The following is a 13616-nucleotide window of genomic DNA, read 5'->3' on the forward strand; positions in this document are numbered from 1 at the left end:
TCATTTATGATTGTTGTCTAATTTAACTCTATCTTACAAAGGAAACTCAAAAATATTATTATTTTTATTTTTTTAATGGTAAATGTTTCAAACACATAAGAATGAATATTTAACCCTTCACTGTTTTCTATCGGCTGGTATTTATATATATATATATATATATATATATATATATATATATATATATGTGTAAGATAAGTCAATTTTGTACTAGTGCTATACCTCCTGTTTGGTGTGAACTGTTTTGCTGCGTATGAATGTAAAAGCCACAGTGATTTATTAGTGGGTGCAGACTAACTTCTGACCTAAACAAAAACCTGTTCACAGTTAAACATGTCATAACTCCAGCATAAAATGAAATACAAGACTTTTTATGGAAAGAGTTCAGTCTTTTAAAGTTTATTGACATGAGGAAAACATTGGGATAATGTTTAAATACTCTACACAATAAAGTTATTAAAACATGCACATGGAAAATATAATATACTGTACATAAATATTACATAGGGGAACAAATATTTTCTAGCTGGTCTAGTTTCTAATGCAGTGCCTGTGTTTAAGATTTAGTTTGACCCCAAAACCACAAGTTGAGATGCCCCCAAACTGAGACGAACCTGACGTTTATAGTGCACGAGAAGTGGAAATTAATGGAATGCTCGACTCATGGCAGGTGTGGGTCTCTTCAGTATGGCCTCCACAGAGAAGGACAAAGACTCACTGGACTCCATCTTGGTCCCCACAGGCTTGGACAGAAAGTCTTTGGCGTACCTTTCGCTTATTTTCACGGCCTGAATGTCTTTGGCCGAGCCCTCCCTGAACTTTCGGGCAGCCTCCTCTAAGAGCTCTTTGCAGTATGGAGCCCTGAGCTCCAGCCCGGCCTCGCCGCCGGTTTTCTCACTCAGCGAGTGCTGGATGAGGGAGTGAAAGGAGTTGAGTTTCATGGAAAGCTTAGCGCTGTCCTTGCTCAGCTTGTTCTGCACTTGGCTTGAGATTTGGGAATGAGAGTTGTTGGGGAAAGATTGCCCAAAGCTCCTCTTGGGTGGAGAGAAAGCTGAGCAGTCCCTCTGCCCCGCCTGGGCGACACCAGGAGGTTTGGGATCAGCCCGTTGAGAGTCTGATGAGTCCTGCCGCGCAGCTGCTCGGGATCCTTCCACTTTAGCAGCGAGAGCAACCTCCAGCTCTGGCGGCTGGCTCTCAGCAGGCATCACCTTGGGCTCCCACACTGCACCTGGCTTCATGTTCTGCACCGCCGTGGCATTGAAGAGGCACTGCTGGTAGAGCAGGGCGTCACCCAGGTTGCCTGCACCGCGGGGCCACATCATGAAGCCGCCTCGCGAGGGCTGCAGCGGGTAGTGGCGGTAGGTGGTGGCCACGCTGACGTTGGAGGCGATGAGCTCGACGTTGGCTGAGCCGGCGGGGTACTGCATGGACAGATCCAAGCAGTTAGGGCCGAGGAAGCTGCACAGCTCTTTGGACTGGGGCTCAACCTGAGCTGCCGGCGAGTAGGCCGTCTTGTAGTTGTACTCTGCAGCGTGGTGGGCCATGCTGTTAGGGAAGATGAGCGAGGCAGCCTGGCTGTTCTCCAGCAGCTCTCGTTCTTTGTACTCCCGCTCCAGCATGATGCTTTCCAGCTCCTTGTCGGCGAAGGCTCTTCTCTTCCTCATGCGATCGCTCAGCGGCGGGGGGAGAGACGGGCTGAATGGATCAGACTGCACTGGACGGTACCCTGCCATCAAAAGAATCCCCATTTAATTCAAGCTTTATGACAGTCAATGTGTTTTGGATTACAGCTAATGTCAAGCATGCATGCAGAAATGTTCACACTGACAAACATGCAAAACTGCAAGAATTTTGACTTTAGTTTGAAGAGAATATAAATCATGCTTCAGTATGTTGCGACAGTGCTGGAGATGATAATTAGTGAACTTATATCATGCGGAATAAGTTTATAAAGTCACTGCTTACAGACGTTAACAAGTCCTTATCACTGTGTTGGTGTTGTTAGTGGAAAAAGATAGAAATCCAAGACAAGCTACAGGAGAAAAGGAGGTTTTATGGGAGTTAAACAGGGACAGAGGATGAGCCAAGAGAAACAGAAAAAGATCAGAAAGAAATAAAACATGTTTCTATTTGTCAGATGTGTTGCCTTGTTACCTTCGAGGATGCTTTTGGCTAGCATAGTGGACGGTCGAATATGTCGCTGATATATCGTCCTCCTCTCTGCTGGAATTTGTTTCCCAGATATTCCTTTCTTATCCTGATGAATAGAGAAAACAAATAGTTGTCAGATTTGTCACAACTAGTCCAAGTCACATGTCTCAGGATAATGTATTTCAATTTCTTAATAATAATAATCTACTTAAAATATGGGTCATGATGCTGTTTCCTGTGTTTCTTAGTTATAACATCTGACTTTAAATGTGTTAAAGCAGGATCACTCGGTGACGTAGGCCGACCAATAACCTTCATGTTAGAGATAAATACAATGTTAAATATATTGATTTATGGCAAAACAAAAACTTAAAACAAAAGTTATACATTCAGCTTTCTCATACACTCGAGGGGACACACACACACGCACACGCACACACACACACACACACACACACACACACACACACACACACACAAAACTTCCATCTGGTATCATCTTTAAAATACCACTGCTGACGTGGTTCATTATTTTACCGCAGACATTCTCAAATATTTGAATGTCACCGCAGTCAAAACACACACACACACACACACAGAGCCCAAATAGGGACATTTGGCTTTGAGGAGATCATAAATGGAGATTTGTGTTTGTTTCTAAATGAAGATTGAAATGTATAATTGTTGAGGAAAGAGTGAGACAATAAGAGAACAATTCTTTTTTTAAACATTAAGCCGTCTGAATAAGCTTTTATTAAATAATTTGCTAAAACAACATTACAGTAAGAACCCATCAGGGATCCTGAGACGCCACTTTAAGAACCACTGATTGACATTCATGTTTATTTAGTCAAACAAAAAGATATAGTGGTACACATTAAAGAAATACATTAACTTCCAAACCCTGAACCTTTAATCTGTTCCATTACATTCCCCCCCGGTGAAAACAAAAGGAAGACTAAACCTAAACCTGCTTCCAAAATTGAAAGTTTAAGATTTGTTGGAAAAACAAAACTGTATTTTTTAAGTGGCTAATGCTTGATTTTGAAAAATCAAAAAAGAGGAAAATCATGTCAGGCATTCTGTCACATTACTGTAAAAAAGAAAAGAAAGAAAAGCCAAAAAAACTTCGCCTTTTCAGGTCTTTCATGGTCATGAATGGTGGTGCTGACCTTGCAACATCTCAAATAAATAAAAATAACAGCTAAAGGCAAGTTTGACTGGAATAGGAAGACTAATAATAACAAGGTAAATTACAAAGATAACTGTAAGCGAATGACCTGATTAAATTAAGTCATATTTTCACAACAATTCAAAGGTCACAGGTCACTGTAAAGCAGAGTTATCAGAGGGACTACCAAACTGTCATAACATAAACACAGACATAACATATGAAACTGAACACAACAGGGAAGAGAGCTTATAATCAATAACTAATGATAATAGGGATATCATATATGTGTCATGCCATTTGAAAATGATGTGTGTTTTAACGTCTAAGAAATTGACTGTAGTTTCAAAGACATCTTTGCATGTTTAACATGGATTGTTCTCTCTGGTAGCCGAGCAGCAGTAATGTGATGCAGTGTGTATGGATAGCAGTGATTGACCCCACTGGATTCACAAAGTAAATAAAGTGGAGGACCGTCTTATGAGAAACAAGATAAAAAGAATAGCCTGCTGATTTTGAGGGTCAGAAAGGTCTGACAGAATAAACTTGGAGGCTTCCTATAATGCAGACTCAAATTTCAGTACACTTGGCTGGATTTTGTTGTATTGTTAATCGTGTATGTTTTTATCATAATCAGTAAGCCTACTCACAGGAAAGCAATATTGACTGAGTTGAAATAAAGAGGAATAACTTTTACTGTTTGAATTAGCTGTTGCTGAATAAAAAGCATTTGAATGCAATATCACTTTTAAGGTATGAATCCAGACTTAAAATATCTGAACAACTTTTAAAAGCCATACACATTCACCCGCACACACCCATATCCATATACCCGCACACACTCCCGGCCTACCTCCGTGGCTTGCTGCCTCCTCAGGGCCACCTGCGCCGCCATCACCCGCTGCCTCTCCACCACCAGCAGGCAGTTGGCGCACTGGCAGTCCCTCCAGCGGCAGAAACGCTTGTGTCCCTTCAGGCAGGACACCACGCCGTGGTTACGGCAGCGGGCGCACTTTGGCGTCCGGCTCAGCTTCCTCTGCTCCCCCGTGCCGCTGGGAACCGGCTTGATGTCGCCCTTGCTGCTGTCGCCGTCGTCCTCGGAGGCGGCGTGGCTGAGCGGCGCGGAGCCGGGGCGGCTGGAGGAGTCCGCCGGGTCGTCGCTCTCCGTCTCCAGGCTCTCCACGTCGATTTCAAACTCGCAACCGGCGTTGTCTGACATGTCTGCCCGAGTCCTCCGCCGGCTGTCTGTACACCCAGTGTATGTCTGCAGACAAATATGAATTATTATTATTATGAGGCTATTATTAATATGGGTGTCACTTCAATAAAAATAATTACTCAACATTATCTCCTGTGGAAACTCTACCAAATGATATTTGTTATATTCGATTAATATTACACTTGAATTACTTGAATGATGGTTTAAACTAATTTATAGGGATTTAGTAGTAGCCTATTATTATTAAAATTATTTTTATTGTTATTAATTACTTTACCTCTGAGCTAAATGTCGTCAAACTAAATGGGAAAATCCATGCAGAAAGAAAACTAACATAAAAATATATTTTTTAAATGTTTAATAAATCTGCACAAACGTATTCTAAATCAAAATAGAAATAGGAAAAAAACGTATCTAAAAAGATCCAAAGAGTGCACAGCAGAAACCTGTCACTATGCTATCGATATTGACGTATAACCACATGATTGCTACAATTTAGGCTATTTAAGATCATATTGAAGATATTAAACTACGAAAGAAAGTGTATATAATTGTATAGGCAAATATAAAATCTGAACAACTATTATTGGAAGTCTAAAATAAGCACACCAATAAACTAATATTAAGCCCAATAATCGTCTAACCACAATTCATCACTCCTGCAGCCTAAGTGGTTGAAAATAAATTGGTTATTTAATGCAGGGATTTGGTCCAACCTCATAGAGTTAAATTATTCCCCCCAAGACTTACTTACTAAAAAAAATACCCTCTAAATGATTATCAAACATAAGAAAAGAGTTTACCTCCAGAAGTTGATTCAGCGGTCTTGTCCAGGGTTTTTTTTTTCAGCACTGTGTGACGTCGTTAAGCAGTGCGTGATGAATTACACACAGTCCAGACTCCACAACAGGCTTGTAATTAGCTGCTAATTGAGTGGGTGAACGAGCGTGTACTCCGAACAGATCCAAGTTTCCTCTGAAGCGCACGCTCAGAGCGCCACTCCTATGAACCGCTCAGTCTGCCTTCTCTGGCCTCTGATTGGCTGCTTCCAAACACGCGCCGACCAATAGGATCACGAGCAGTTATTCCCTGCATGCCCTCAATAGTTTCTTTGTCTTTTTTTTATGGATGGGAAGATCATAATGGATGTCTAGTTTTTCAGTTTATTGCTGGGGAGGACACTGCGTTTACCTATACATTACTGTTTTTTCAAAAAATTACGTATAGTGTCCTACTGTTAGCTCAATTCTGATGTGCAAAAGAACAACCAGGCCGCCTATACATAGGCCAATATAAATTATTGATCAATAACCTACTTAAGATAAGATAAATGTTTACTGAAAATGGCTTATAATACGTTAACTAATGTAAAATGATTCATCCATTCATTAATACAATCTCACTGTTGCCTGTTGCTAAACACATGCAATACTACTCAAATAATATTTGAATTGATGGGAAAACATACATGCAGTGCCCTTTTCAGATCAGTTTGCCATGTATTTCACAATACAACATATTTATGTATTAATTCATTGTACAGTCCCCCTTAATAAAAAAAAAACACATATACAACGGCACCAGTAACATATTAAAAACAGCAATATATTATTGAGCATCAGATGTATTGAAAATCCTCGAAAAACTTTTTTTTTCAAAGAGCAAGGTTAGCCTCGATCTCACGGCCCACGCTGAACGTCTCTCCTGTATATTACAGTGATGATATGCACATTATATTTGGCATAAAGCGTCTAATCTGTGTCCTATGTAAATATACCTCTCTGACAGACCAAGCTGCTGCAGCAGAGCAGATAGACAGCTGATGATTGTGTCCTGCAGGTTGTTACAGTCTGTGCTCCTGCCAGAAGTAACTGATGATTACAATGTTTTCACAACAATCACACCACACAGAAAAAACACCCTGTCAGCGTGCAGAGTCCCACACACAACAAGTAAAACCCAACCTAAAATATACCTACAGCGCCCAACTTTAACTGATCTTCACACTAAATCCAAATCCTCCCTTTTTAATAACCACTAAAAAATCCCAAATCCTAAAAACCCTTCAATTCAACTCTAAACTCAAAGCCTTACACATTTAAGAAACCTTATAGTCCTAAATACAGATTACCTTGCACCTTAATGCTTAACACATTAAATCCATAACATTTTAACATAAATAAATAAAAAATAAGACATTTGATCCTTAGAATAATAATAGCACAAGAAAACACTTTTATTTATTTTTCTAAACCTTTGTTTAAACACAGACGCTTGCGTAACATTAGTGAAATGATGTGTGTACTTATAATTAACTTTATCAGAATAATATTTAGAAAAAAGATTAAATGAAGTTCTAATTAAATGCGATATATTCGATATTCGTATCCTGCTACGGAGTGTAGTATTCCGGTGATTGTACACGATTGTTCGGCCTTTCTTTTACTGGGTGTGACCGGTGACTCCTAAATTTAAAGGAGGAATGTGGACAACTTTCTATGTTTGGCTCTTTGTTTGCAGCTTGTTGACTGAAAGCCTGATTCAAAAAGAAAAAAGAGACATCGCAGCATTTACTCAGTGCCAACTGACTTCCATGGGAACTGACAGCAAAACAATACAGACATCCACAAACTGTAGCGTGGAAAATAATGTTGACTTTAACCTTTTGTCCGTTCAGCTACTTGTACTTTGAAATGAACGAACAAAGCGACGTTAAAAGCAGGATACATTGTATATTTCATTCTAAATAAAGTAGGGGTTTGTCCTGCTTGGCTTGAAACTAGCTTGAAAGATTTCAAATAGAAATGTTTAAAACTTTTATGTTCTTAATTTCACGTCTCATATAATTCCCACATTCTTATATGATGAATTGGTGATGATTTTTCTTTCACTGTAAACTTGTGTTGCTTTTTCTGTATTTTTATAGTAGGCCTGTCGCTAAAATTAAATTATAAATACGTATTACATTATTATGTTTTATTTACCGAAGGACTTGCATTTGCAGTTGGTGTTATGAAATGAGCCATTTTGCTACAGTTTATATAAATAGCCATGTTTAAAAGAAAATGCAACAGTTTTAGAAAATGGAGAAACACATTACTTTTTGTCTGAAAACCCGTTCTTTTTTTATTTAATTTTTTCTCCAGATGAGGACAGTGCCTCTTAACGGTTCCTCCATGTGTTGAAGGTGAAGACGTCAGGCCTGCAGGTGCAGCTTTATTTGCCACTTCGTCTTAATTTATTAGGGAGGTTACGACCGGCCACCCCGGGCTGCTGCTTCCACGTCAGGAATGCTTTGATGTTGAGAGCTGGACGGTCGGACAGGACGATCCGCACGGAGCTGCTGGATCCTCCAGGTGAAATGTGTTGTCTGTGTCCGCTGGCTCATTATGGCTGTGTGGGGCCAGAGGTCCTTGAATGGGTTTCCAGGAATCTTTTAGGACCTTCCATGCTCCCTTGAAGGAATCCCAGGAGGTATGTCAGAGGGTCTTGGGGGAATCTAGAAGAGGCTGGGATGTTATGTTATGTTATGTTATGTTATGTTATGTTATGTTATGTTATGTTATGTTATGTTATGTTATGTTATGTTATGTTATGTTAATGTGGTTATGAATATTAAGGTGGTTCCAAGGGTATTCAATATTGCATGGAATCATTTCAAGGAAGCCCATCAAGACTCCCAAAACATCCTGGAATTCATTCAAGGATCCCTGCAAACTCCAGAGAGATCCCGCTGGGGATTTAGGCAAAGGCCTAAAACTCCATCAATATTTTCTGGAAAACCTGAACCCCCTAAAAACAACAACTTGGATCGCCAATGATTTAAAAACCCTTTTAATGACCCTGAATGATCCAAAGATCCCTACCACAGCCCCTGAAAATCCTGAAAATCCTGAATTTTCATGGAAGGAAATCCAAGTATTCTGGAAATCTCTGAGGAAACCACTAGGAGTTCCCAAAATTAAAATGTATTTCAGGCGTTATTGATCAAGTTTCAGGGACTTCTCCCAGGTATGAAGAACACATTTTGAGTGTTTTTGAAAGGGTCTGTTTGTCCTTGCGGAGCTTCCAGGAATCCTTGAAGGGGTTCCAGGTGTTATTGAATGACTTTCAGGGGTCTTTGCAGGGGTCATTTCATCTTTTGGAAGTTTTCAGGGTCATTGAAGATGTTTCAGAGTCCTTGAAGGAGATCCAGGGATCTTTTAGGGGGTTCTGGGGCACTAAACATCCAGGAAATATTATTCACATTTCAGGAGTCTCTGACGGGACCCATAAGTAAAATCCTGCTTTTACATTAATGCAGGGATAATAATAATCTAATGATGCAATGTAGAATAAAATAGAATAACAGTCACAGGGGACATTTTTCTGCAGTGAGTACTTTTACTTTTGAAGCCCCCTGACCCCCTGTATATTGAGGGGGTGAACATTTTCGTAATCTGTGAGGGGGTTCCAGGTCCAGTGAAGGGTCCATGAATCCTGAAAAGGATTCCAGGCATTTAAAAGGAGTTCCAGGAGGGGTCTTTGAGGCTGTCCGGGGATCCTTGGGGAGTTTCGGGGTATCTCTAAGGGTTTCCAGGCATTAGTAAAAGAGGATCCTTGGGGTGTTTTATGGATCCTCCAATGGATGTTAGGAAAGGAAAGGAAAGGTTGTTTTTCCGCAGTGGTCTGTGGATTTTGCAAGGGATAAAAATGAACAAACGTTTTTTTTTTACCAAAAAAAGAACAGTGTCTAAAATATCTTGCATGTTCAGTATGCAATAAAGGTTAAATGCAAACATCAGAACATTTTGAGAACTTCTAGTAATCCTCAGGTATTTATTGTATCCCGAAAGGAGCCACTATACTATTCCTATAATTACTTTTTAAAGTGAATTTTAAGTTGTTTGTTTTGTAGACCTAGCTCCACCATTTGTATTTCTAATATAAAGGCATATCTGTCTAGAATGTAAGTTTTTATCTTAATGTTTATGTTGGGTGTTGTCTCTGGAAATGACTCGGTACATAGGCTTTAACTGATGTCGACCTGGAGAAAGACACAGACTCATAATGACACTTTCTCACACGCTGTCCAGTTTACTTTTGGGGTTGATTGAAACAACAGCATCTTGTTGGAAGCGTCCCGCTGTGCGGGCCGTAAAGCGTAACAGGAGCTGTGTATAGACAGAAGAGCAGAGTGGGATCACTGGGGATCCTGTTATGTTAATTAGCCTCTGATGGACCGGCAACACATGCAGCTGAATACAAAACCAGGCGGGACGACATTTGTCTCTGTCTGACACCTCGACCTCTCCAGGATAATGTGCAACAAACAGGAGGACATGTCCTTCAGCTGTGGACAGCAGTGGATGAGGAAGTATTCAGACCCTTAACTTAAGTAACACTACTAATACCACACTGTGAAAATACTACAAGTAACAAGTATATCATTAGATTATTATTACTCAAGCATTGATGTAAAAGCAGGATGGCACTGTTGTAATTGGTTGAAGTGGAGATAACTTTTAACTATTGTCTACAGGACTAATAATTGTTTTCATTATAGATTAATCTGATGATTATTGTCTCCATTAATCGATTGATTGCTTGGTTTGTAAAAATTGTGAAAATAGCAAGAAACAGTTACCCACAGCCCAAAGCTTTTCTAACCAGCAGTTCAAACCACAAAAGTATTCCAATAAATAACAAATATTCTAATAATTACAAGAAAAAGCAGCACATCCTCACATGTTGGAATCTGGAACCTATTCAAGAAAAGAAAATTATAATAATGAGAATCGTTGCCAGTTAATTTTTTGTCAATCAACTAATCTATTAATAAAAAAGAAAAAACTAAATTAGATTTTATTTAGTGAAAAACTACTTTAGGATTTGTCCTATAGATCCTTATAGAATGATTGGCCTGCAACACATGCATCCTATAAATGATAATACACTAGGTTTAAGCATGTTTTGTTTGTGAATCTATATTTCATGTTCATTTTTTTTTTTAACACTACAATTGCAATTTCCACTGTATTGAGTTTCTGCTGCATTTAATGAAGCTGCACCAGCTGCTGTTACTTACATGTTGTAATAAAATATTGGTGAGAAATCAATGAAGCCACGTCATAACTGACTCCAGCATATTGTGTACTTTAGGCCCCAAAACGATTAGTAAAAAGTATTAATTTTGCCCACTGGGTGGCAGACGAGAGCGTTTTCAGTGAGAGAGCCTCTTAACAGAAACAATGATGAGAAACTGTCTTTAGAAAGTGAATTAGAAACAGTGTTTTCTTGGACTTGTTTGTGGAAACTATAGCGACAGTGATGTAGATAAGTACTCTCCACACCCTCAGGAAGAAGTGTTGAGGTGCTGTTGACCAAGGTTCAGCATTAAAACACTATATTTGAATAATATACGATGAAACCTCTTCCTCTCTCAGGCATACAAATATAACAACATTAGTGTGAAAAAATATCTTTATGAGGATTTTTATTGTTGTATTGTTGTTGGCTCTTTTTTGAAGCTTTGATGAACCTAATTTGATGTGAAATGTTGTTCTTAATTTAATTTATATTCTAAATCTCCAGTCTTTATGTTCAGTCCTGAGATTTGGCCTTAGACATGAACATGATGTAGATATATTTCACCACTAGAGGGCAGCCTTTGAAAGGTTAAAGCAAAGAAGATGAGGACAGATCAGGAAATACTAAGTTTCCGCACCTCATTTGTAAGATAGAGATTTTTATTAGTAAAAGTAAGTGTTGGGTTGCATGTGTCGGACTTTTAAAGTTAATGCATGTCCCGTTAAATAAATCAGTGATAGAGAAAAATACTCTTATTAAAGCTTGTGATTATAAATTAAGAATGTGTGTCAGCTAAATAAAACACAATAAAAAAATGCTTCAGCCTTTGGACACTAAAAGCAGTCAAGATACTGAAGTATTTTGTTTTAAATAGGTATTTAAGAAATATAAAGCTCCCCAGCTACTAGTTTACAGATGTAGTCTGATTACATTAGAGTCCGACTCTCAGCACTGCAGAGCAGCTCAATGACAATCCTCCGCGAGCAGCAACAAAGACCCTCGGCCTGTAAGCTCGTCTCACATGGGCTCTGATTTTACAGCATCAAAATGACCTCCAACAATGTCTAGTTTTAATGTCTTTTATTCCAACATTTTTCATTTTCATTTCTTTTGTCACTGTTTTAATAAAGATCACAATCTTGCACTGGTAACTTCAAACTCTCAATAGTGTAGCCGACTATTTCTTTTAAACAAAACACTTTTTCTATATTAGAGCAATCCTTTAGCGAACATCAGTGGGAATGTAACATGTAGGTTTACTCAAGTACTGCACTTTACTTGAGTATTTCCATTCAATGCAATGTTATACTTTCCTAACGACTAAACCTCAGAAGCAAATATTGTACTTTTCTCCACTACATGTATTTAACAGCTTTAGTTACTTTTCAGATTACAATTTTCTTCCTCTCTCTGCCTATGACCACATTTGGTTGATTTTCATCTTAATGTTTGTGATGAACTGAAGGATGAAGTGAGGAATAAAAAGCCTCTTGGATCAACTGTCACATCGTCACAAAGCTGAAAACAGGCAGTTTTTCTGAGAAACTCATGAAAACCTTTTATAGATACGTGGTTATCACAGGACAGCGACGCTACAACCATGATGATCTTATAGAACATGATGTGTTGCTGTAGATTAAACTACCCAACAGAATATAAAGGAGTTAAAATGAGCACAACCTTAAACATCTACAGCAGGAAAATACAACAAACACATTAATGCAGAAGTAACATTCATCCAGAAACATCATATATAATATATAATACTAAAACACTGACAGGGAAAATGCTACTGCACAATGAATACTTTTAATACTTTAGGTACATTTAGCTGATAATATGTTTTACTTTAGTAAGGCTTTGAATGCAGGACTTATACTTGCAGTGGAGTATTTTCACAGTGTGGTATTGTACATTTACATAAGTTTTCTTGGGTTTACATAATGATCTATGAATGTTACTTTTATGTTGTGTGGTGATATTTGGGGCTTTAACACATCCTGCAGGATTTCATATGTCTGTTTTGTCTCCAAAGGTTAGAAGTATTCAGATCTTTAACTTCTATGTAAACTTCTACGTTATGTAAAAGTCCTGCATTCAAAATTGTATTTAAGCAAAAGCACATCAGCATCAGATACTGTAAAAGTGCTGATTGTGCAGAATGTCTCATTTCATAATAATATATATTAGGCCTATATTATTGTTTTATAATTATTGATGCATTAATGTTTTCATCACTTTAATGTTTAGGCTGGTAAAGGAGGGGCTAATTTAAATTACTGTATATACTGCTTGATAGTTTAATATATAATACTACATCATAAGTTATTTTATATTATTAATCTTCAAAGTTACTAAAGTTGTTAAATAAATGTAGTAAGTAAAAGTGCAATATTTTCCTCTTAAATGTAGCGGAGTAGAAATATAAAGTAGCTTAAAATGGAAATACTCAAGTAGCGTACAAGTACTTTAGAATTGTACTTAGGTACTTGAGTAAATGTAGTTACTTTCCACCGCTGCTTGTAGATCTCATGTTACTTATGAAGGGTATAATATTAGTTAAACAATTCATACCATTGTTACAACAAAGTCAATATTGAGAAACCTGCCTTGTTAAAAATTTGATTTAAAATATTAAAGATCTTTATTAAATATCAACTGAGCCAACCATTTGGAATTAAATAATTAAAAACAGTCAGTGACACTAAAAGACAACAATCTGATCCATTTGGAAAACTCAGATTTATTTGGCATACTCTTCACATGCATTGATGATCTTTAACATCGAAAGCTTTCACAGTACTAAACATGCTTGCAGGAAATAGATGAGAGGTTTTTCGAAACAATACGAGTCTGTTACATTCATCCGTTTTTGGTCGTGTCCACGTGACATCTTGAAAGCATGAGTGGATGACGTTAAGAGGATTAACGTCACTTTATCAAAGGGTGATTGCTTGACACAGTTCAATTCAAACAAGACAGAAAAAGACCCTTTACGCACACCGG

General features: G+C 38.2%; 1 protein-coding gene across 1 annotated transcript; it reads right to left on the reverse strand.

The window, feature by feature from the left end:
- Positions 1-391: 391 nt before the first annotated feature.
- Positions 392-5504, reverse strand: dmrt2a (doublesex and mab-3 related transcription factor 2a). Its single transcript, XM_029440096.1, has 4 exons — positions 5345-5504; positions 4176-4586; positions 2155-2257; positions 392-1726 (listed from the first exon to the last, which is right to left on the reverse strand). The coding sequence occupies exons 2-4, from the start codon at positions 4539-4541 to the stop codon at positions 645-647; spliced, it is 1551 nt and encodes a 516-aa protein (XP_029295956.1). The 5' UTR covers positions 4542-4586; positions 5345-5504; the 3' UTR covers positions 392-644.
- Positions 5505-13616: the final 8112 nt, after the last annotated feature.

Source organism: Cottoperca gobio, chromosome 9, assembly GCF_900634415.1.
Source record: "Cottoperca gobio chromosome 9, fCotGob3.1, whole genome shotgun sequence".
NCBI lineage: Eukaryota > Metazoa > Chordata > Actinopteri > Perciformes > Bovichtidae > Cottoperca > Cottoperca gobio.

Bases quoted from the DNA above. Each gene is read 5' to 3' on its own strand.
- dmrt2a (XM_029440096.1), bottom strand. From the start codon at position 4,541: ATGTCAGACAACGCCGGTTGCGAGTTTGAAATCGACGTGGAGAGCCTG. The intron at 2,258-4,175 runs GTAGGCCGGGAG...TCTATTCATCAG, and splicing joins GGAGGCAGCAAGCCACGGAG to GATAAGAAAGGAATATCTGG. The intron at 1,727-2,154 runs GTAACAAGGCAA...TTTTGATGGCAG, and splicing joins AGCCAAAAGCATCCTCGAAG to GGTACCGTCCAGTGCAGTCT.